This window comes from Alexandromys fortis, unplaced genomic scaffold (assembly GCF_014885135.2).
Source record: "Alexandromys fortis isolate MF-2015 unplaced genomic scaffold, M_Fortis_MF-2015_v1.1 scaffold_29, whole genome shotgun sequence".
NCBI lineage: Eukaryota > Metazoa > Chordata > Mammalia > Rodentia > Cricetidae > Alexandromys > Alexandromys fortis.
In genome coordinates this window covers 6,779,841-6,802,398 of record NW_026067891.1, presented here as the reverse complement: position 1 = coordinate 6,802,398, position 22,558 = coordinate 6,779,841, and the positions used below count along the sequence as shown (strand labels likewise).

The 22,558-nt window shown below is 48.2% G+C and overlaps 3 protein-coding genes across 9 annotated transcripts in view; 2 read left to right on the top strand and 1 right to left on the bottom strand.

The window, feature by feature from the left end:
• Positions 1-8,422, top strand: part of Glyr1 (glyoxylate reductase 1 homolog) — a 39,833-nt gene extending 31,411 nt beyond the window's left edge. For all 4 annotated transcript variants that reach the window (XM_050165403.1, XM_050165312.1, XM_050165229.1 and 1 more), the window contains 5 exons: positions 472-573; positions 1,244-1,406; positions 1,663-1,842; positions 2,140-2,264; positions 6,565-8,422. In XM_050165403.1, the coding sequence (XP_050021360.1) occupies positions 472-573; positions 1,244-1,406; positions 1,663-1,842; positions 2,140-2,264; positions 6,565-6,639 (645 nt within the window). In that variant the 3' untranslated portion in view covers positions 6,640-8,422. The remainder of the gene's footprint in view (positions 1-471; positions 574-1,243; positions 1,407-1,662; positions 1,843-2,139; positions 2,265-6,564) is intronic.
• A 144-nt stretch (positions 8,423-8,566) lies between these two features.
• On the top strand, positions 8,567-14,022 carry Rogdi (rogdi atypical leucine zipper). Of its 2 annotated transcripts, XM_050165511.1 has the most exons (11): positions 8,567-8,884; positions 8,959-9,030; positions 9,829-9,911; positions 10,047-10,101; positions 10,828-10,908; positions 11,789-11,884; positions 12,421-12,519; positions 12,845-12,958; positions 13,043-13,092; positions 13,192-13,318; positions 13,529-14,022. In XM_050165511.1, the coding sequence occupies exons 1-11, from the start codon at positions 8,840-8,842 to the stop codon at positions 13,568-13,570; spliced, it is 864 nt and encodes a 287-aa protein (XP_050021468.1). In that variant the 5' UTR covers positions 8,567-8,839; the 3' UTR covers positions 13,571-14,022. The 2 variants fall into 2 exon arrangements, with proteins under 2 accessions (XP_050021468.1, XP_050021541.1); XM_050165584.1 differs by lacking the exon at positions 12,421-12,519.
• A 147-nt stretch (positions 14,023-14,169) lies between these two features.
• Positions 14,170-15,322, bottom strand: Smim22 (small integral membrane protein 22). Of its 3 annotated transcripts, none has more exons than XM_050165799.1 (4): positions 15,199-15,322; positions 14,755-14,899; positions 14,580-14,674; positions 14,170-14,435 (listed from the first exon to the last, which is right to left on the bottom strand). In XM_050165799.1, exons 2-4 carry the CDS (start codon positions 14,888-14,890, stop codon positions 14,394-14,396), a joined length of 273 nt encoding a protein of 90 aa, XP_050021756.1. In that variant the 5' UTR covers positions 14,891-14,899; positions 15,199-15,322; the 3' UTR covers positions 14,170-14,393. The 3 variants fall into 3 exon arrangements, with proteins under 3 accessions (XP_050021756.1, XP_050021836.1, XP_050021669.1); XM_050165879.1 differs by having other exon boundaries at positions 14,595-14,674; positions 15,161-15,302; XM_050165712.1 differs by having other exon boundaries at positions 15,161-15,301.
• Between the last annotated feature and the right edge of the window lie 7,236 nt (positions 15,323-22,558).

Below are 22,558 nucleotides of genomic sequence, written 5' to 3'. Positions count from 1 at the left end.
TCTATTGAGCTGGACTGCTTGTAGCTGAGTGTGCCTTTCTTTGACCCAAGGACCAACTCCTGCTTTAATTGTTGCTGAATTTGCATGTGTTACAAAGTCAGGAGCACTAGTGGTCCTGTTAAACTGAGTGATCTAGTCCAAAGAAGCCCCATAATAAGTAATGAGATGTGTCTTTTAAACCATTGGAAGAGAACACAAAAGTAAAGGGATATATTCTGGAATGACTTTAAACAAAAGCTCACTATGTAGCTGTCTCCAGTCTGGAACTTACTATGTAGGTAGACCAGGCTAGCCTCTACCTGGAATTACTTTTCTGTCCTATACATATTAAGTGGCTCTTCCCTTTTCATTCTTAATAGTTAATTTTTGATCAGGAAGTGAGCCCCCCAAAAACAACAGACTGTGTTCTGCAGGGACTTCTGAGCACTTAACTGCAAGCCTGGGCTATTGCTCCTCATTGTGTCCCTACAGCTGGTGCTGGGCCCCAGCGGTGTGCTGCAAGGGATCCGCCCTGGGAAGTGCTATGTGGACATGTCAACGGTGGATGCGGATACAGTCACCGAGCTGGCCCAGGTAGCAGCCTTATCTAGGCTGGCTCTGGATCATCTTTTCAGTGGGAGCCCAAGACCCAGGCTGACCACACCCAAGTACGGGCAGTTTGGTTACACTAGAGCCAAAGCCAGAACGGACGTCGTGAACCTTGGGACTAGCCTCTTGACTGTCCCCCTTCAGAGCCTCAGCTGGTTGGAACTGCCATGGAAGGTCACTGCAGGCTAGTAGACAGGAGGCCCCATGCTGTCAGCCCTCCTGCAGTGAGAAGCCTCCAGACTTCCAGTGTGGCCTTTTTGGCTTAAGCAACTGTCTACAGTTGAGTCTAGCATAGTGTCCTCCTACCAATCTTCTGGGCCCACTTGTGTTCTGAGGGTGGCTGAATTCAGTGATGGGCAGAGTCCAGTGGGTAGGAATTCAGCCAAGGTATCTGTATGGCTATGTTTGCCCCTTGGTCTCTGAGAACCAGAACACTGGGAAACAAGATGCAGACCCTAGCTCCGTTTTTCCTTTCTGTGACTATTAAAACTAAGTAGTAGGCCTGTCTGACCTACTACAGTAGTAGTAGAATTTGGAACCTTAGTGTAGATAGCCACATGCTAACATACTCTATGATGGGGCGCCATGACCCCTGTGTTCCTTCCTCCATATTTGGAGAAGCAAGACCCATCAGAAGCTGTGACTTTCCTTACAGGTAATTGTATCCAGAGGGGGGCGCTTTCTGGAAGCCCCAGTCTCAGGGAATCAACAACTGTCCAATGACGGGATGTTGGTGATCTTAGCAGCCGGAGACAGGGGCTTATATGAGGACTGCAGCAGCTGCTTCCAAGCAATGGGGAAGACTTCCTTCTTTTTAGGTAATACATCTGCCCACCTATCTGGGCATATTGGAATTGAAAGCGTGGGGGCAGGGAAGCACAGTGTCTGTCCCACATGGCCTTCCCGCCAGGCTCCCTGAAAGAAGGCTTCTTTTGCCAGGCACAATTAGTATCTAGAAGGAAAATGAACCTGTCCTGTCCAGGACAGATGAAAGAAGTTTTCAGGGTGCATGGGTGAGGGCAGATAGAGATGACCTGCCTATAGGATTCTTGAGACATCACCTTTGCCCTGCAGGTGAAGTTGGCAATGCAGCCAAGATGATGCTGATTGTGAACATGGTACAAGGGAGTTTCATGGCTACCATCGCTGAGGGGCTGACACTGGCCCAGGTAACAGGCCAGTCACAGCAGACGTTTTTGGACATCCTCAATCAGGGACAGTTGGCCAGCATCTTCCTGGACCAGAAGTGCCAAAGTAAGTCACCTTTGGCCTCTCTTCTTGCATTTTTGTTTTCACTGGAACTGAGCAGTTGGACCAGATCATCCAGAAAAGTCCTTTCTTGGTTCATTGTGTAGAAAGAGCTCCTTTTCCAGTCAGTCCTTGACCCAGTCAGAGAAGGCCCAGAGACACAGTGAATGGTTTTTGAGACCCCGGGTTGGGGCCCCCAGTCTTTAGGAGATGGACTTTGGAAATGCTAGAGGTGAGGCTGATACTCTAAAGCAGTTTTCATGTAGGTCTTCAGACTTCTGATGAATGGCTTTCCCTCCTCAGATATTCTACAAGGAAACTTTAAACCTGACTTCTACCTGAAATACATTCAGAAGGATCTCCGCCTGGCTATTGCACTGGGCGATGCAGTCAACCACCCTACCCCCATGGCAGCTGCAGCCAATGAGGTAACTTGACATCAAGTGGTCCAGGCCCTAGATTCTTGCCTTTAGTTGTTTGTTATTTCTTCCCTGTTTGCTTAGCCCATTTTATTGAACAGATCCTTCTGCTGCTCAGCTTCCTGAGTGCTGGGGTTACAGGTGTGTACCCCCACACCTAATTCTTAAATTTTCTTTGTTTTTGTATTTTTAGTTTTTGGTTTTTTTGAGACAGGGTTTCTCTGTGTATTCCTAGGTGTCTGGAACTCACTCTGTAGACTAAGCTGACCTTGTACTCAAGAGATCCTCCTGCCTCTGCTTCCCAAGTGCTGGGATCAAGGGTATGCACTAGCACCACCTGGCTACATCTTTATGTTTTATTCTCAATACACTGAGCCAAGAAGGGAAAAGAACATCCTGTGTAGGATCGCACTATTTTTCCTGAATTTTTCCTGTGTAATCCTGAAGGAGGAACCCTAAGCAACAGTTCTAGACTTACCTATGACATGAGCATGAGCACTCATGTTTCTGAGCCACAGTAATTTTTATTATTTTCTTCATGATTTCTTCTTTGCTCTGTGGATTATTCTAGTTTGTCTACCCAGGTATGGCATACATACCTGTAGCCTTAGCTACTCAGGAAACTGAAGCAGAAGGTTCAAGGCTAGCCTGTACAACTTAGTGAGAATAAGTCTCAGAAATAAAGGAAAGGCAGGCAGTGGAGGCAGAGGCCTTTAATCCAAGCACTCAAAGGAGGCAGAGGCAGGCAAAGCTCTGAGTTCAAGGCCAGCCTGGTCTACAGAGCAAGTTACAGCCAGGGTGTTACACAGAGAAACCCTGTCTTCATAGGGGACAGAACACAGGAAGGACTAAAGATAACATTTCTTGTTATATACAAGATCCTAGGTTCAATCCCTAATGCCCCCCCCCCCCCCCCCCGAAAAAAAAAAAAAGGAAGAAAAATGGAGTGTGCGTTTGTTCCGTGGCTGGTTTGTCTTGTTCAGTTGTTGATCAAAGTGGTTGACTGTTCACATATTTCAGCTGTACCTGTGGGATTTCTGTTACTCTCCTTTAATTCTGCCCTTCTCATAGGATTTCATTTTATAGCGCAGGCTGTCTTGAATTTCATTAGGTAGCCCAGATTCACAATCCTCCTGCTTCAGTATCCATAGTGCTAGGACTACGGGTGTATTTCAACATACCTAACTGAATTATGTCATGTTTGCACGGCCTGTGGTTTTAGGACTTGCATTTTCAGCCATCTTCAGTATCAGTGCTGTGTCCATTCCTATCATGTCCATCTTATATAATGTAATGTGTTGTATCATATGGTCACTTTTGAGAAATTTCTTTTGGAAAAGGAGTCCCTGTTGTCCTGGCTGCTTCTTTATCCCTGGGCTCACATATTCTCTCCCATCAGTCTCCTGAGTAGTTGGGATTTGAGTTTCCACTTCATTTCTTTTTTAATCACTCTTTAAAAAGATTTGTTTTTAATATGTGTGCACATGAGTCCTGGTATCCACAGAGACCAGAGATGTCAGATCCCCCTGCAAATACAGGAAGTTGTGAGCCACCTAAAACAGGGCTCTCTACAAGAGCAGCAAGTGCTCTTCACTGCTGAGCATCTCTGTCCCCTACTTAATTAATGGCAGGGAATTTCTTTTAAATTTGCCGCTTCCTCATAAAACTCATCTTAGATATGATTAGGAAGGGCTCTTTGTAGAGCTAGTTCTGGGAGAGCTTCATGGTGGGTCCAGTTTGTTTCTACTCCAGCTGCAGAATTTTGCTTCATTTCACACCCCAACATGGACTGTAAAACCCTTGGATCATGTGAGTTTAGGCTCTGTACTGCACAAGACCCTGAGGGCAGGTTCCCCAGGCTAGCTCCTCTGTTAGCATGTTGCCCCTGTATTGAAGAGCACTTGTTCCTTCAGTGCCTTTCTTCATCTGTTTCTTCTTTCTTACCTTTTCTAAGGCTATCTGTGTGTGTGGTAGAATTTCATTTTCATTCATATCTTGACTTTTTGTCAATACTTTGCTTTTCTGTAGTGGTTGTGGTCAGTATTCAGTGGATACCCTAAACTTGATGACTTCGTAATTCATCCTGTGCCAGTTTGCATAAATCAGAAACCTTGTTCACTTTACCACACACTCGTCCCTGACCATAGGTTCTTGACTAGTTCCTCTAGATAGCTGTTCCCATCTTTCTGTTCTTTGTTAAAAATTAGGTTTCTCTGGCATTATTCCTTTTACCTGGAAGACTGCTAAGAGTTTCTTATCAAACCGGGTAGTGGTGCATGCTTTTATTTTATTTATTTTTATTTATTTTTATTTTATTTATTTATTTATTTTTGGTTTTTCGAGACAGGGTTTCTCTGTAGCTTTGGAGCCTGTCCTGGAACTCGCTCTTGTAGACCAGGCTGGTCTCGAGCTCACAGAGATCCGCCTGCCTCTGCCTCCCAAGTGCTGGGATTAAAGGCGTGAGCCACCATTGCCGGCATGCTTTTAATTCTTGTGCTCGCCAAGCAGTAATGGCCACACCTTTAATCCCAGCACTGAGGAGGCAGAGGCAGACTGATCGAGGCCAGCCTGGTCTTAGTTCAAGGATAACCAAGGCTGTTACACAGAGAAACCTTACCTGAACAAATGGAGCGGGGTGGGGGTGGGGGGGTTCTTATCACATTCCTGCCAGTGATGGTGTTCTTGATGTGTGATCTAGAAAGCTATTCAGGCTTCATTCTGCATTAACAGATGCACCAGGATGACCAGAGTGTGGATTCTTCTTTATGGTGGCTCTGCTAGACTGTTCATCTGCTCTGTGTGTGGCCACACATATCACCTCAGCAAAACTGGGTGCTCTGTTGCCTGTCACACAGTGGCTTTGATTCTTTTCAACCTTTTAAGTGATTAGAGTTTTGGGTGGCTGTTATTACTAGACTCTACTCTAGGTTCTGGGAACATGCTGATATACAGGCAGCTGTCCCCTTCTCTGCAGCTTCTGTATTTTCATGGAGGAAACAGAAAATGAGTTTGAAGCTTTTAAACAAGTAAAAATTTCAGGGTGTAAGAAATAGCGTTTGGGGGAAGTAGGCTGTACTGGAGAAAAGGCTCAGCAGTTAAGAGTGTACACAAATACAGGTAAAGCACCCATGTACATAAAACCAATGACACTTTTAATCTCAGTATTTAGGAGGCATATCCAGTCTAATCTCAGTGAGTTTGAAGCCAACCTGGCCTACATAATGATTTCTAGGTCAACCAGGGCTATATAGTGAGACCCTGTCTTTAAAACATAATAATAAAAATTAATGAACAAGGCAGGTGGATCTCTGTGAGTTCAAGGCCAGCCTGGTCTACATAGTGAGTTCTAGAACAGCGAGGGATACATAATGAGAAGGGGGAAAAAAGCTATGAGATCTGTCGGTTCTACAGGAAAGCACTATTGCAAACAACAATGAACAATAAAACTTAACTACTGGGGTTGGTGGCTCAGGAGTTAGAGCACTGGCTGCTTTTCCAGAGGACCCTGGGTTCAATTCCCATCACCTACAGGACAGGTTACAGCCATCTGTAACTCTAGCTGCAGAGGGTCCAACACCCTTTTTTGGCCTCCAACAACACCAGGCACACAGGTAGTACACAGACATACAGGCAAACTTGTGAAATAATAAAATAAAATTTTTAGCCAGGCAGTAGTGGTACAGGCCTTTAATCCCAGCACTTGGGAGGCAGAGGCAGGCGGGCCTCTATGAGTTCAAGGCCAGCCTGGTCTATGGAGTGAGTCCAGGACAGCCAGAGCTATTACACAAAGAGACCCTGTCTCAAAAACTAAAATAATAATATAAATATTTTAAACTGAATAAAACAAAATAACAGGTAGAAGGTAAATCAAAGGGTCCCGTAGCAATGTTGATGAGGAGCACAAAGGAACTTTTGTAAAGTTGGTTAGTCAGTGCCAACCATTTTTAAGAAAATATTTCATGCAGCAAGAACAGTAGGGCACAGCGACCCTGGGGATAATAAAACATTACTTTTTTCTCCATTGAGGGCTGCCACTGTGACTCCTAGTGGCACTGAACACTTCACATCTCTGAGTATGTGTAGTCCTCTGAGTAAAGCCATGTGAGTTGTGTCTGTTGGCTTCTGCACATCACGCTGTGGCAGAAGCCCACAGAGGCTGGAACATTTGCCCTATATCAAGCCAGGATTGGTACCCAGATATCCCAAGCTTCAGGTCCTGCCTGCTAAGCAGCAGACAAGAGTCATATCAGGGCTAGGTCTCCACACAATAGCTCTGTAGCTAGAGACTGACATCTACCTCTTTTTCCAGGTATACAAAAGAGCCAAGGCACTGGACCAGTCTGACAATGATATGTCTGCAGTGTACCGAGCCTACATACACTAAGCCTTGCCCATCCATCCACCCCTCCCATCTTCCCTCTGGCCTCTCTTCCCCAATGTGGGGTCAGGGTTCTGGGACTTAGCTCTGGACCAGTTACCTGTCTCCATTTCCTTTTATACAGACTCTGAGACTTGCATCAGCACAGTAAACAGCAGCACTCTCCCTCCCTGAGGCCCTGGGCAGGGATTGGAGGATCTCCACAGGTGACTGTGAAGAACTCTTGAGCTGGGCATTGGCCCTGGAGCAGGAGGCTGTGTATTCTCTCTGTTTCTCTTGTGTTCTCTGTCTCTGTCACACACACACACGCACACAGACACACACACACACACTCTTACCCACCCCAGGATAGAAACTGCCCAGAAACTGCTGCCTGGCTGTTCTTCCTCCAAGCTTGTCTTATCTCAGCACCCTTCTGGTCAAGGGACTAGAGGAACTAGAATTGGCAGGGAGCACAGGAAGCCTTCTCTCAACTTCCCCAGGAAAGAGGCTGGCAGAGGGTCCATGCTCCCGACTGGGCCCCTGAAGGAGAGACCCCTGAGCCATCATGAACCAGCAGACTCCCAAAGGAGGCTCTGTGGGCCTCCTCCTGAGGAGGATTTTCCTGTAGACACTACCATTGTGCAGCACCTCCCCAGAACGCCTTGTGAACTGAAGACACGAGCATGGCCACACAGACAACTGGCTCTATGACTACACGGCTGGCTCTGTGGCTGGAGCCTGCTCCTCCCAGGAGGTTTTGTTTGGATTTGCATTCCAACCCATGGGATGGGGTCTTGAGGGCACTGGGAGCGGTGGAGTGGGGGGGGGGTGGCTCCTTCCTCTTTCCGTTAATGGCAGTCTCTTCAGCCAGGCCACCTGTTCAACTTGCTCTACACAGGTCCCCTGCATGCCCCTCTTTCCCTCTTCCTCCCAGAGAGATAGTATTTCTATCACATCCTCTTTTGGCCCAGACCCAGCCTGACCAACACCAATAATAAACATTTCATAGATGAGCATTTCATAGGCTGGGCTTTTGAAGTAAAACCTCACTTCTGCCAGTTATCAATGGTTCCAAGTCCTGGGTTTGCTGGGACAGAAGAGAACTGGGCCTTGTTCTGTTAACCTAACTGCTCCTCAGAGATGGAGCCAGTCCTCTATAGGCCCCAGCATTTCTCCTTGGAGAGGGGACCAGAGAGAGAGGCTTAGAATGTCACATAAGAGGAATCACCTGAGGGGTGTGCCTTCCTCCTCATGAGTTAGGATTTCCAAAGCCACAATTTGACTTTTCCACTGGGAAGAACCTGGGATAAGGATCTCAGGACATAGGCATGGAGCAACAAATGCTTTTGGGGTTCAGTACAATTGCTTATTCACTGGGATGTTGAGCCTGTTTATGTCTGAACATATCCTGTCTTGATCCTGGGGGTTAGGGGAGGGGAAGATGCTGTAAGGAAACCGGTTAGTCAATGTTGTCTTAATATTGTTGACAATTCTGTAAAGTTCCTTTTTATGACTATTTCTGTTTAAGCTATTTCACCTTTTGTTTTGAAATCCTTCCCTTTTAAGGAGAAAATGTGACATTGTGAAAATGCTTGTAAGAAAGCCCCTCCTCCCCTTTTTCCTTTTAATGACAAATCTAGGTGATTAAGGTTGTGAATTTTTATTTTCGCTTTGTTTTTAATGAGCATTTGTCTTTCAGAATAGGATTGTGTGATAATGTTTAAATGGCAAAAACAAAACATGATTTTGTGCAATTAACAAAGCTACTGCAAGAAAAAAGAAAAATAAAACATTTCTTGGTACCACAGCAGTGCCACTTGTTCCAGAGCGCTTTGGGGACTTTGCGTGGGAGTCAGAGGGCATCCATGCCCAGGCTTCCTTCCAACGTCAGCCCACCTGAGTCCGCCTGTGTTCCTGCTGGGCGGTCGCCACCTGGCGGAACAATACAGAACGCGCAGTGAGGGATGGCTCTGCTGGCCAATCACTAAGCAGTAGAGATAGGTTGGTTGGCGTAGCATCCCGCCCCTGTTGAAGAACGGGGGTTAAGAAGGACGAATGGGCGGTGATGGGATCCGGAGCGGTAGCTGATCGTGTGCGGCGTCACTAGGTTGGGGGGTGGAGCTTGCGCCTCATCTGCCAATCAGTGAAGGGGTGAGGAGAAGGGCCGGGCACAGTGCACCAAGTTCCAGACTACAGACCTCAGAGAGGGCGAGCGGCCGCGACGATGGCGACCGCAATGGCTGCGAGCGCTGCAGAGCGGGCTGTGCTGGTGAGGCGCGGGCGGTGGGTGGCGGGCGGCAGGGGACCTGTGTAGAGCAGGGTTTGACGCCGCGCTGTCCGCAGGAGGAGGAGTTCCGCTGGTTGCTGAACGCTGAGGTGCACGCGGTGCTAAAACAGCTGCAGGACATCCTCAAGGTAAGTGCCGGTCACGGCCGACCTGCCATCCCTCTTTCCACCGGTCCCCGCAGCGGAGGCGGCTGAGCGTCGTGGCGTTCAGGTACCAACGCTCTCAGAAGAGTTACAGTCCAGACGCAGGCAAGGTGACATGTGTGAGTATGTGAGTGCAGCGAGGTATTAGACCCCAGGATTAACACGAGGTCTTGAGTGAGGACTAACTTTGAAACAGTGACATTTCATCTATGAACCGGGTGGTGGTGAATTTGTAAATCCCAGCGCTCGGGAGGATGAAGCTAGAGGATCACGAGTTAGAAACTAGCCGTGGGCTACATAGTGAAACACTGTCTCAAAACAAAAACTGATAACCCAAACTCTGAAGTATCCCCCTCCCTGCAGCGTGATCTCAGCCAATTTACATCCGTGAGCCTCTTCCCTGACCCTAACCAGCTGGGCTCCCAGAGCTATTGTGGAGATGAATAAACCATCTCACAAAAATGCCTAGCACGGTGACCTAGGAAAGCATGTTACTATGGCTACTGAATGGTTCCCTGCCTCTGATCCCAACACCGGATCACAGTGCTCCAGTTAGCTGGGTACTGTGCCTCTCTGTTCTGTGTTCCTACCTGGCAGCTCCCGGTATTCAGTCCATGGAACGAACAGGTTCACAGAGGCTTAAAGGCTTGGTAGGGCAAAGGCAGAGGAGCCAAGTCAGGCCTGCCCACCTTGTCCTTTTGCTGGCTAATTTGGCAACATATCTGGGCCTCGGAACGGAGCACTGACCAGACTGGTGTGTTGGAACTGCCCTGTCTTCCACAGGAGGCCTCTCTCCGCTTCGCTCTCCCAGGCCCCAGCACAGAAGGACCTACCAAGCAGGAGAACTTTATCCTGGGCAGCTGTGGGTAAGCTGGGTTGGGCAGGAACTTTGGGGAGGGCACTTTTGGAGTACCTGGGGGAGGAAATGTTTGTGGCACTATGAAGCAGCCTGCAGAGGAGGGGACAGTAGCAGGTACCCCTCTGACTCCTGTGTGTTATAGCACGGACCAGGTGAAGGGTGTGCTGACTCTGCAAGGGGATGCCCTCAGCCAGGCGGTGAGTCCCCCGGGCCCTGTTCCCTAACAGTGCTGCTGGTGATGAGGACGGTGATGGCCTCTTAGCTCTGCCACCAACTAGCTGCATGCCTCTGGGTAGGACCCTTGTGCTCTCTGGACCTGTTTCCTTGTATGTCTGTAACTTGACAGGCAACTCTAACACTACCTCATGAGACAGGCATAGATTCAACAAGGGACAAGAAGTGGGCGGCTTAGCCAGGTAGTAGTGGCGCACACCTTGAATCCCAGCACTCGGGAGGCAGAGACAGGTGGATCTCTGTGAGTTTGAGGCCAACTTGGTCTACAAGAGCTAGTTCCAGGACCGCCAGGGCTGTAACTCAGAAAAACCCTGTTTTGGGAGGGTGGGGAGGAGTGGGTGACCTGACATCTGGACCCTGTGAAATGTGAGTGTTGGCACCCTAGGCAACCTGGCCCTGGATCAAAATTAAGTCAACACCTGAGCTTTGGACTATGCAAGGCTTCAAGGCACGGGGGACAATCCCTGTCTTTGTTGATCTCACAGCACTCCCTCCTCTTAAGACCTTCCCCTTTCTCAGCTGCTTTTCCCCTTCACTGCTTTGTGGGCCTGAGTTCCTGTTTCTACACATCGTGTTCACTTAACCCCCAAGTGCATGGGCCCTCAGCCACCCATCTACTGCATTCCTGGCTCCAGGGATTCAGGAAGGACAGAGGTACCTTTGCCTGCTTATCACACTCTGGCCCATAGGATGTGAACTTGAAGATGCCTCGGAACAACCAGCTGTTACACTTTGCCTTCCGGGAGGACAAGCAATGGAAGCTACAGCAGGTGAGGTCCATTGCCCAATGGCAGGCCCAAGCAAGGGCCTCCCTGGGATTGATTGCCTTTCATGGGGAAGTCTGGCTGTAGGGACTTTGTGACCACAGCAAACATAGGAGACTGTTTGCTAGCAGAACTGCAGTGGTGATGCCTTGGGGCCCTAGTGTCTGCTCCACATGACGCATGTGAAACTGGCCCTACCTTTGTAACTTTGACCACATGAGGACAGCTAAAGATCCCTTTGAATGCCACTTACTCCAGAGGGGCTTCCCAGGTACCTGGGATCATACACAGGTCTCCTGCCCACTATACACACACCCTGATCTGAAGCTGGTCCCTACCACAGGGCTTTTGCCTATGTGTACTGCTCTGTCTGGATTCTTACCCTTTCCTGCTTCTGTGAGTTTGGGGTTTTTTGTTGTTTGGTTTTTCGTGTTGGGGGGCGGGGTCCTGAACTTTCTAAGCCACCCAGGCTGGCCTTGAACACAGAGATTAACGAGCCTCTGCGTCCTGAATGCTGGGACTAAAGGCGGTGCCATCACCACCCAGTCCTGTGAGGTCTCTCCTGTCCTTGTTTATTTCCTTCTTGAGCCCTGCAGGATTATTTGTAGGTGTACTAGGAGTTGTATGTGTCTGTGACAACTAGGCATCTGTGACACAGGGCCAAGAGCCAGTGTGCCTTGGCGGTCAGGATTATCCAGGGCCTGGTCATCCAGCTTTAAAGACTACAGCTGTGGAGGGTATTGTGACCATAGATGATGCTACTTTCTCCTGAGAGATTAGCCCATCAAGTGGGGTCCTGTGTTATGGGATCAGGCTGAGAACTCAGAAATGTGGCTCTCCTGAAACTAATAGACGTTGGTCATGTGGGTGGTGGGACTGTTCCCAGATCCAGGATGCCAGAAACCACGTGAGCCAAGCCATTTACCTCCTGGCAAACCGGGACGAGAGCTACCAGTTCAAGACAGGAGCCGAGGTCCTCAAGGTGACTCCTGTTGTCCCACCCCTTACTCCAAACAACACCAGCCCCCTGGCCCCAGGCTTCACTAGAAGCTGCCCCTTTCCCAGTCATTGCTCACGGATCTGGCCACAGTTTCTGGCTGATGACCTGGAGTGCAGTATCAGGCCTGGTTCCAGTCACCAGACCTCGCCGTGACATGTGCAGCCTTAAGTTCTTTGCTACTGGGAGCCCCCATTTGCTCACCTGGTGAATCCCCTGTTTCCCCATATCTGCCTGTTAGTATTGAAGTGGTAGTGCCGGAAAATCCTGTTACAGAGCAAGGCCACATTACGGTATGTGAGGACAGCTGTCAGATGCCCAGGACTCTAGCTTTTTCTCTAAGATCCTCACCCCAGGTAATGGCAAGCACCCCTACTGGGGTTACAGAGTTTAGGCCTGGGAACCATAGTCACCTGGCAGGAGTAGAAGCTACAGATGTTGCTCACTGATGCGAGGGGGTGGGACACAAGGGAGCCCAGCGGCCACCGCTCAGGTAGCAGTGATGACCTGCCCCTTCCCAGCTCATGGACGCTGTGATGCTGCAGCTGACCCGAGCCAGAAACCGGCTCACCACCCCAGCCACCCTCACCCTGCCTGAGATTGCTGCCAGCGGCCTCACGGTTAGTACCTCAGATAGCCTCTGCCCAAAAGACGTCCCTCCTGAGAAGCACAGCCAGTGGGAGTTCTGTGCCTGGACAGTTTTCTGGGTTCAGTTCTTGGCTCCCCAATTATGTTAACCCAGTTTTCAGCCAGTGGCTTCCAACCTAGCAGCACATAGAGATTATGGAGACAGGTGGGGAGCCTTTAGTGCCCCAGCCTATGGAGAAGCACCTGGGGTTAGGGCTGGGGCCCCCCCATAAGGTAATTCATACCCTGTAGTGGTACAGCCTAAAGTGGGAGAGGGCCTTATTCCTCCTCCCCACTCCCACTTACTCTCTCCCCCAGCGGATGTTTGCGCCTACCCTACCCTCTGACCTGCTGGTCAATGTCTACATCAACCTCAACAAGCTATGTCTCACCGTGTACCAGCTGCATGCCCTGCAGCCCACCTCCACTAAGGTAAAGTTCTCTCCCAATGCCCCCACACCAGCCCTGCTGAGAGCTCTCCACCCCGCCCTCACGGACTGTGCTGCTTCTGCCTAGAACTTCCGCCCCTCTGGAGGTGCAGTGCTCCACAGCCCTGGAGCCATGTTGTAAGTACACAGTAAGATGTCCTAGAGCCCTTTCCATCCTCCCCTCTGCATCTGAGGTCCAGGCCTACCCTCAGGGGTCCACTTGTCATTTTTCCCCAGTGAATGGGGCTCCCAGCGCCTAGAGGTGAGCCATGTGCACAAGGTGGAATGCGTGATCCCTTGGCTCAATGACGCCCTGGTGTACTTCACAGTCTCCCTGCAGCTCTGCCAGCAGCTCAAGGATAAGGTGTGTCGGGCACCTGGGGCAGGGAAGGCCGTTCAGGAGCCACGTCATGCTTCAGTGCCCCCAAGTTGTAAAGCCCATTGGCAACAGTTCCCAGACATGAGCCCCTTCTGTAACCTTGACATCACATCTGGGTTCTGGGGGGTATAGCACCCCACTGACCATACCCCCTGAAGCCAAACCTGTTGTTGACCACACCCCCACCCTCTGCAGATCTCTGTGTTTTCCAGCTACTGGAGCTCCCGGCCCTTCTGAGCAAGCACCTGCCGGAATCCTCCTCCCAGGAGGGTGGTCCTGTCCTGGAATCCCTCTGCCCAACACATACCCCCTGTGATGCCTGTCACTGCCAGGCTCTCCCTCCTCACCACCCTGGGACACCTTTGCACTGCTGGAAGCAAACATTCGAGGCACCTAGAGAAAGGGGTGCTGGCCTGGTTATGATGGGGGAGGGCAGTCAAGTAGGTGGGCTGAGGTGTGGCCATGGTCCTAACCCTGCCTTTCTGAACTCTCTGGGAACCTTTGGACTAAGGGTGGGGCCGGGGCTCCCATTAGAGAAGGGGGGGGGGGCACTGAGCTGTGCCGCACAGGGAGGAAGAAGGGCCCAGGCCGCAGGAGGGAGCCTGTGAATGAGCCGCAGTGCTGCGACGTTTGTCCTGTAACCTCGGCCCACCTCTAAGAAATAAAATAAAGGTCAGCTTTTGACTGGAGGCTCTTGTCTGTCTCTGCTCAGTAGGACTAGGTTGATCAGTGGCCTCCCATGTTCTTATCACCTGGTTTCCCCCTAGTTGAGACACCATGTCAGGCCCTTTGAAGCAGAGTCTGGCCTGGGGTTTGCCATCCTCCTGCCTCAGCCCCTTTAGTGTTGGCATCACAGCCTGTGCCCAGGCAGAACACATTTGAGAAAGGGAGCCCTGGCTGCAGAGTGGCCCTGTGGGATAGTGACAGATGTCAACCCAGGAGTGCAGGCCCTGAGTCCACCACACGGTCCATGGCGGGGTTAGAACACAGTCCAGACTCAGGCTTTGGCAAAATTGGCTTTGTTACTGTCATCCAGCAGGACCCATGCCAAGGTCTAGCATTAAGGTTCCAATGCCAAGTTATCCACACCCTTGGGCTTTTCCTGCAAGAGAGACAGAGAAGCCCTGTGGGTAACACTCCCAACCTCTGCCTAAACCCTCTGCAGAAGAGCCTGCCCCTGCCTGTCCCACTTAAGAGGCTGCTATAGGAGCTCTCCTTCCTGAGTGACACCCCTTCCCAGTCTTACCTTCCCAGGGCTCACCTTCCGGGGTCTGGGGGAGGTGGTGCAGCAACAGCAGCAGCAGTGAAGAACAACCAGTAACAACAACAACACCACAGTGCCTGGGGACCAGACAGACAGGCATCCAGATGTGGCCCTGCCCCAACACCAGGGTAGAGCCTGCGATCAGAGCCACACTCACCCACAAATGTGAGAAAGACCACAAAGGCCGCGATGTCCCAATCAGACTGGAACAGCTGGTGGCTCTTGAGCCTCCCCAGTACTTCCTCTGCAGTGGCCTCCAGCTCCTGCTTCAACTCCTCAGCTGCCTGTCCCATCGTGGCTACCTGCCCCAGCCCCCCAAAGGACCACCTCAGGTCATCCACAACCTCCTAGACCATACCCTAGGAAGACCCTGCCTGTGAGCCCTCCAGCCTCCTCCTGCTCCCTCTGCTCCTGACCCAGCACCCCCTCCCTTCCCTGTCACACCTCTCTCCACCATCTCCTTCCAGACCTGCTGGCTCCCTTTCCTCCGCTGGCCCTTAGCGCCCCACCCCCACCCCGCTGACCCTTACCTGGCAGCCTCTACCCACGCACCATCCCTTTACCTTCTCTCTCCCTAGCCAGGCCTCTTCCAGTGCCCCACCTGCCTCTGGTGGTGCCCTGTACCCCAAACCAGGTAAGCCCAGGGTCCTGGAAATTCACACTACTTCCTGCTTCCGGATCCACACTACCTGAAACCTTAGCAACCAGCTCCGCCCTCTCCTCTGGGCCAGCTGAGGGTGTAGAACTGGCAAAGGCCAGGGCCCAGCTGACTGCCCGGGCTGGGGAAGAAAGTCACAGGCTGTCTGTTGCTCTGTACCCCCTATTCTCAGTATCCCAGATGTCTTAGTTACTTTTTCTGTTGCTTTGACAAAACACCATGACCAAGGCAACTTCTGAAAGAAAGCATTTAATGGGAACTCAAAGTTTCAGAAGTTAGAGTCCATAAGGGCCTGGGGCCGTTGCTCTTGGAACTCTGAACTTCCCCAGTGAAAGCAAGCAGAGTGGGCTCTCCCCTGTTTTCTTGGCACCTGAGGGTCCAGATGCTATGCTCTCAGCCTAGATACATGTGACCATAATACAACAATTTATTTCTAATTTCTTTTTGTGTGTGTGTGGGGGGGGGGGTTCAAGACGGTGTTCCTATGTAGCCCTATCTGTCCTGGAACTCAGTCTGGTCTCAAACTCACACCAGCCTCTGCCTCCTAAGTGCTGAGATTAAAGGTATGTGCCACCACCGCCCGATTGCCTTTTTTTTTTTTTAAGATTTATTTGTTTATGAGTGCACTTTAAGCATGTATACCTGCATCTCTGAAGAAAGCATCAGACCCCATTATAGGTGGCTATGAGCCACCACGTGGTTGCTGGGAATTGAACTCTGGACCTCTGAGAGAACAGCCAGTGCTCTTAACCACTGAGCCATCTCTCCAGCCCTGACAATTTCTTAGTCATGTGCGTCTTAACTGTTTGCAGCCGGGTTCCAGTATTGGGCCTCTCATTCTCACCTGGTACACAGCACACACCTGCCCTGGCTCAGTCATACAGTGATCCGAAAGACATAACTTCACTCTTGCCACTTTTCCAGATGTGCAAACTGGGGACTGGGAACAGAGTGCAGTTGGTGAAGGGCCTGGTGTGTGCAAGGCCTTGGACTTGGTGCCCAGCACCACCTGAACTGGGATTGTAAAAAAGACCACAAGTTCAAGGTTATCCTCAGCTACATAATAAGTTTGAAGCTAGGCTGAGCTATGTGAGACCCCGTTTCAGAAAAGATTTTGGGCCGGGCAGTGACCACACACACCAGAACTCAGGAGGCAGAGGCAGGCAGATCTCTGTAGGTTTGAGGTCAGCCTCATCTCCAGGGTGAGCTCCAGGACAGCTAAAGCTACATGGTGAAACCCTGTCTCAAGTTTTTTTTTTTTTTTTAAAGAAAATTGGGAGGCTGTCAAGATGGCTCAACAGATAATAAACAGTGTCTGCTGAGTTCAGTCCCTGGGCCCCACGCGATGGAAGGAGAAGAGTCTGTCAAGCTGTCACCTCCATGTGCACACTGTGCCACTTGTACACAGGCACACAGTAAAAGACAAATCCCTTAAATAAAAATTTATTTACAATAAAAAACACACACACACACACAAACAAAAGGGCAACTAATGAAAGTCAGATAGACTCACTTGTCACTGTGATGGACAAACCACAAACTCAGTGGCTCCAAAGAGAGCGTGCAGATCCTCTCGGCTATATAGATCAGCCTCCAGTGTGAACTGGCTGGACTGTGGAGGGGATGCATAGCTCTTGCTTTTTCTAGCCTACAAGACCCTGCCAATGTGTGAGTGTAGGCACATCTCTGATCCCTCTGTTTTAGCAGTCCTGCCTGTAAAACTGAACAGGAATAGTGTCAGCTTCCTCAGGTATTCATTCATTCATTCTGGAGAAAGGGTCTCTCTACACAGCCCTGGTTGTTTGTGGAACAAATGGAAATTTGCCACTGGGGTTAAAGATGTGCACCACCAAACACCCAGCCCCAGGATGTGGGAATTACATGCATTGCTAACCCCAAGGAACTCTCTCAGAACAGCAGGATGCTGTGCTAAGTTGCTTGTATTTCCTTGTGACAAAATAGCAAAGGAAAACAAGAAAGGTAAGGTTGACTTTGGCTCGTGGTTTTAGTCCATGGTAGCAATGTCTGTCCTAATCAGGGTTTCTATTGCTGTGCTGGAACACAATAACCAAAACAACTTGGGAAGGAAAGGGTTTATTTGGCTTACATACCCTGAATCACAGTGCACTGAGGGAAGCCAAAGCAAAAACTCAAACAGGACAGGAACCTGGAGGCAGGAGCTGATGCAGAGACCATGGGGATGCTGCTTACTGGCTTGTTCCTCATTGCTTGCTCTCCTGCTTTCTTACAGAACTGCAAGACCAGCAGCCCAGGAATGGCACCACCCACAATGGGTTGGACCCTCCCACCTCCCCCACCAAAAACTAATTTGTATGGGCTTGCCTGCAGCCCAATCTTGTGGAGGCAATTTCTCAGTTGAGGTTCCCTCCTCTCAAATGGCTCCCTGTGTCAACCTGACATAAATCTAGCCAGGACAAGATGGAGAAGGAGCTCAAGAGGAAGTGGGCAGAAGAGAACTGAGCCAGCTGAACTAGGATAGGAGAAGTGAGAACGTGGGGCAAGGCAATAGTGTGCGCCTCTCATCTACAGCTGGACTAGCACACTGTCGTGCCTGTCCACCTATGGTCACCTGGGAGTAGCTGACCAGTGCTTACAATAGAGCCCACACAGAGACATCTGTCCACCCCTCCGGACGTGCAAACCTTAGGGCTTGCTAAGTCAATGTCAGAAAACCAGTCTGAAAGGATCACGTGAGATGAGTTTGGATAAAAGAAGCCTGGAGCCCCAGAGATACCGGGAGGAGTGAGGAACGGAAGAGAAACTCCTGGGCAGCGACTGTAGCCTGCGGAGCACACCTAGCTTGGGAGGCTATGGGTTTCAACCTTTGTTGCCAGAAATAAAGACTGAGATGTCCTCAATTTTATATTTTTTTTAATGTGTATGAGTGTTTTGCCTGCATGTGTATCTGTGCACTATGTGTGTGCAGACCAGAAGAGGGAGTTGGAAACCCAGAACTGGAGTTACATTTGGTTGAACCCCCACGTGGGTATTGCAATCAAACCCAAGTCCTCTGGAAGAGCAGCCAGTGCCCTTAACCACTGAGCCATCTCTCCAGCCCCAGATGTCCTCAATTTAATTGCAAGGAAAAGGTTGGAAATATTTTTTGCATTTATTGTTTATGAATGTGTTTATTCATATTGTATTGCTGTATTGTGCTTGTTGTTGGGGCAACACATGCCACAGTGTGTGCTGGAGATCAGAGGACAGCTCATAGGAGTAGGTTTCTTCTTTCCATGTTTGTGTAGATTTGGGGGATTGAACTCATATCATCAGGTTTGTCAGCAAGTACCTTGTGTTAGCTATTTTTTTGTCAACTTGATGCAAGCTAGAATAATCAGAGAAAAGGGAACCTCAACTGAAAAAAAAATGCCTCTAAGCCTGGTGGTGGTGTCATATCCCTTTGATCCCAGCAAGTGGATCTCTGTGAGTTTGAGACCAGTCTGGTCTACAAATTGAGTTCCAGGACAGCCAGAGCTGTTATACAGAGAAACCCTATCTCAAAAAAATCAAAAATAAATAAATTAAAATTAAAAAGTAGATAATAAGGCAGATTTCTGAGTTGGATGCCAGCCTGGTCTATAGAGTACCAGGACAGCCATGGCTACACAGAGAACCCTGTCTAAAAAAAAAAAAAGTAAGACTGGGCTATGAAGCTTAGTGTGGTGGCACACACCTTTACTTCCAGCACTCAGGAGGTAGAGGCAAGCAGATCTCTGTGAGTTCAAGACCAGCCTGGTCTACAGAGTGAGTTCCAGGACAGTTAAGGCTGTTACACAGAAAAGTCTTGTCTTGAAAAACCGCATGCAGAGATACAGACAGACAGACACACACACATACACACACACACACACACACACACAGGTTGGACTATGTGGCATTTTCTTAATCAGTGGTTGATGAAGGAGGACCTAGCCTACTGTGGGTGGTGCCACCCCTGGGCTGGTGGTCATGGGTTCTATAAGAAAGCAAGCTGAACAAGCCATGAGGACCAAGCCAGTAAGCATCCTCCATGGCCTCTGTATCAGCTCCTGCCCTGCTTGAGTTCTGATTTCCTTTGACAACAAACTGTGATGTGGAAGCTTAAGCCAAATAAACCCTTTCTTCCCCAGCTTGTTTTTGTCATGGTGTTTCATGACAGCTTCACCCTCTGAGCCATCGTACCAGCCTAGAAATCCTGGGTTAATCCCATGACAGTCAACCACTCTTGTAGCCTCTCTATGTGTAAACTTTGCTGATTGGTAACCCCCAGCAATCCAAAGGCCAACAGGTCTCACACAGGCACTCCTGTGCTGAAGCTCTGCCCCTTCCCATCTCTCTCTCTCTCTCTCTCTCTCTCTCTCTCTCTCTCTCTCTCTCTCTCTCTCTCCAGAGAGGAGGTTGCAGCCTTCCACCTGTGAGGTTTGTAAAGGTATTCTCACTCTGCTCAGAGAACATATCCAGCCACTCTGTACCTGCTGCTGGGAGCTGTGGGATCCTTGTCTCAGGATCTGGGCATCTGCCATATGACTAGCATGTGGGACAGCCCAATCAAAGCTTGTATTACAGAAAGCCCTCCATATCTAGACTTTGGACAAGAGTTAAGGGAGAAAAACTAAGTGTGGTGGTACACACCTGTAATCCTACAGTTGAGGGACACAGTCAAGAAGATCAAAGTTCAAGATCACCCTGGTCACAGTTGAGAGCAGCCTGGGCATATGATAGATATCCTGTCTCAAAAGTAAAGTGTTATGTGGCCCGCTCAGGAGGGCAGAGTGGCCAGGGCTTTTTATTTTATTTTTTGGTTTTCCAAGGCAGGGCTTCTCTGTGTAGCCCCGGTTGTCCTGGAACTCACTCTGTAGACCAGGCTGGCCTCAAACTCAGAGATCCACCTGCATCTGCCTCTGAATGCTGGGATTAAGGCGTGCACTAGCACCACGTGGCTATTTATGTTTAGTGTGTGTGTGTGTGTGTACATGTTTGTATGTATATGCATATCTGTGTGTGCGTATGAATTTATATATATGTGGAGGACAGAGGTTGATGTCAGAGTCTTCTGTGTAACAGCGTAAGCGAATGCAGACAGATTGTTAAAATATAGACAGCTTTAATGGAGGAATAGACTTACAGAACCACCGTTCCTGCAGAGACCAGGAAAGCAGAAGCAAGCGCTGGGAGCATGCTCGCCAAATTTATAGGCAAACTTTAGCCTGAGGCGAACACGCCCCCTAAGGGGTGGGACTTATCCCTACAGAACTGTGAGCTTTATTACAGATATATGTTAATTTCATAAAGATATAGCTAAAATACACTAAGAGGGTTTCAAAACTATTTGAACACCTCTTGATTCAGCTGTGTAGAAGCATGAAAGGAACCATCATAGTAATTCCATTGTTTCCCCTAAGATCATAGGTGATATGTAAGGTTTAGTTAATAGGAGCAACGAAGTCTTACATAAAAGGGGGTACACAAGACCAGTATCTTTATCATAAGAAAGTGTACCTATAGGTGAGGTGTTGAGGTGTCCCTGACTGCTGACTGCATGTTTAGCATGAGTCTGGATCTTCAGATCAAATACCAGCACAAAAGAAAGGAGTAAAAAAGAAAAAAAAAACCTGGTTAGTTATTTGTCGTTATATTTTCAGATAGATACAAGGGTTTATTCAGGAAGCAAACTAGAGAGAAGGTCATGCCCACTGAGCTCCTTTAAGCAATATTACTTAATGTAGATTCTTGAAGTACTGTTCATCACAAATACAAAAATCCCCTAAGAAATATCCTGTGTAAAATATCCATATTAAGAAATATGCTTGGATTTCCAAATCCATTTCAGTATTTAAGATAATAACCAATCTTGTGAAAGATTATTTTGTAGCAAGATCTCAGATAATATTGAATATCATACTAGCAATGACCTCCAAGCAAGATCACGATTGTTCAGTCTCAGACTGATGATTTCAGAACTAGTCTTTGGTCGTTTTGCTACACATGATGCTTTATTTTGCTCTAACCAGCTATTATATTTTCTTCACTGATTGCATAATATGCATATTATAAGATAAAACTGCCTTTTCAATTTGCTATAGTAATAGTATTTACATAAATGCACTCATGCAATCACTATGATAGTTATCATGACAAGTTTATCTTTAACCTCAACAGATAATTAAATATGCAAGCTGTGTTTAGTTGTGTTTTCTCCATGAAACAATAATGGTTGTTTAATACAGTAGTCTAAGAATACGTTATTAAGTATGCACTATGAGACAAAATCTTGTTTCCTAATATATTTGTTTAATTAAGTAATTAAACAAATTAGGCAAAAGTGAATCTTTCAGATTTGGGATGATTTGAAGAAATTAACTACTTTAAACGATACTGTCTTCAATTACTACAGTGATTTAAGTGTTTTTACAACATTAGCCCTTGGTATAAATTGCATTAGCACCTGAGTCTTTGGGAGGTTATAGACTAATTGAAGGACAGAGTACTTATTGTCAGCACTGAGAACCTGAGAAATGTTCAACTAAAGTCCTCTTATTCATCTACTAGCCAGATATTAGCACAGACACTGAAGAATGTTCCTTTTTTCAGTCTCATGCATGTAAAGAGATGCAATGCTGTGATCAAAATTGCACAGAATGTTTTTTCAAAAAGAGCCTTAAGAATATTGACAAGTTTGGCACATAAAGAAGAGACAAGGTCTCTGACATCCCTGCCACCTTTATGAAATAGCCAAGGTCCACTATTTACTGAGAAGGGAATATGACATATTTTTTGTTTGTTTCATAAGATTTAGGACTTGGTGAGGAAAGGCAGAAATATAGTAGAAACAAAAGCAACTATAATAAATCAGAATGGCATGTGACATATCGAACAGCAGAACCAAGAAGGCACATATGTTGAAGAATGGATTCCACGGTTCCCTCACAAAGATCACATTTGAGACTCAGTAAAAGTCATGTAATACAACATTGCTAAAAATGTAATCTGCAATGCTCTAAACACTGATAGAATTATTGGTTCTGTTCTAATGAGTCAAATAATTTCTCTTTCATAATTTTTACCTAAGTATATGATTTATACATTATTATTCTATTAATCCTCATGTGCTTAATTTTTTAGGAATATAATAAATACTACATTCCCTGGGATTACAAATAAGAGGAAGACACAGGCTTCCATCACAAAGTAACTGCATGCTAAATGAAGCTTCTTTAGTCTCACAGGATTCTGTTTGGTAGTATCGACAGAATTCTGAGGGCAGTACAATGGCTGCCCTTTCTACAACCATCACCCTGCCTTT

Bases quoted from the DNA above. Each gene is read 5' to 3' on its own strand.
- Rogdi (XM_050165511.1), top strand. From the start codon at position 8,840: ATGGCGACCGCAATGGCTGCGAGCGCTGCAGAGCGGGCTGTGCTG. The intron at 9,912-10,046 runs GTAAGCTGGGTT...TGTGTGTTATAG, and splicing joins TTTATCCTGGGCAGCTGTGG to CACGGACCAGGTGAAGGGTG. The intron at 13,093-13,191 runs GTAAGTACACAG...ATTTTTCCCCAG, and splicing joins CACAGCCCTGGAGCCATGTT to TGAATGGGGCTCCCAGCGCC.
- Smim22 (XM_050165799.1), bottom strand. From the start codon at position 14,890: ATGGGACAGGCAGCTGAGGAGTTGAAGCAGGAGCTGGAGGCCACTGCA. The intron at 14,675-14,754 runs GTGAGTGTGGCT...TCTGGTCCCCAG, and splicing joins GGTCTTTCTCACATTTGTGG to GCACTGTGGTGTTGTTGTTG. The intron at 14,436-14,579 runs GTAAGACTGGGA...TCTCTCTTGCAG, and splicing joins GGAAGGTGAGCCCTGGGAAG to GAAAAGCCCAAGGGTGTGGA.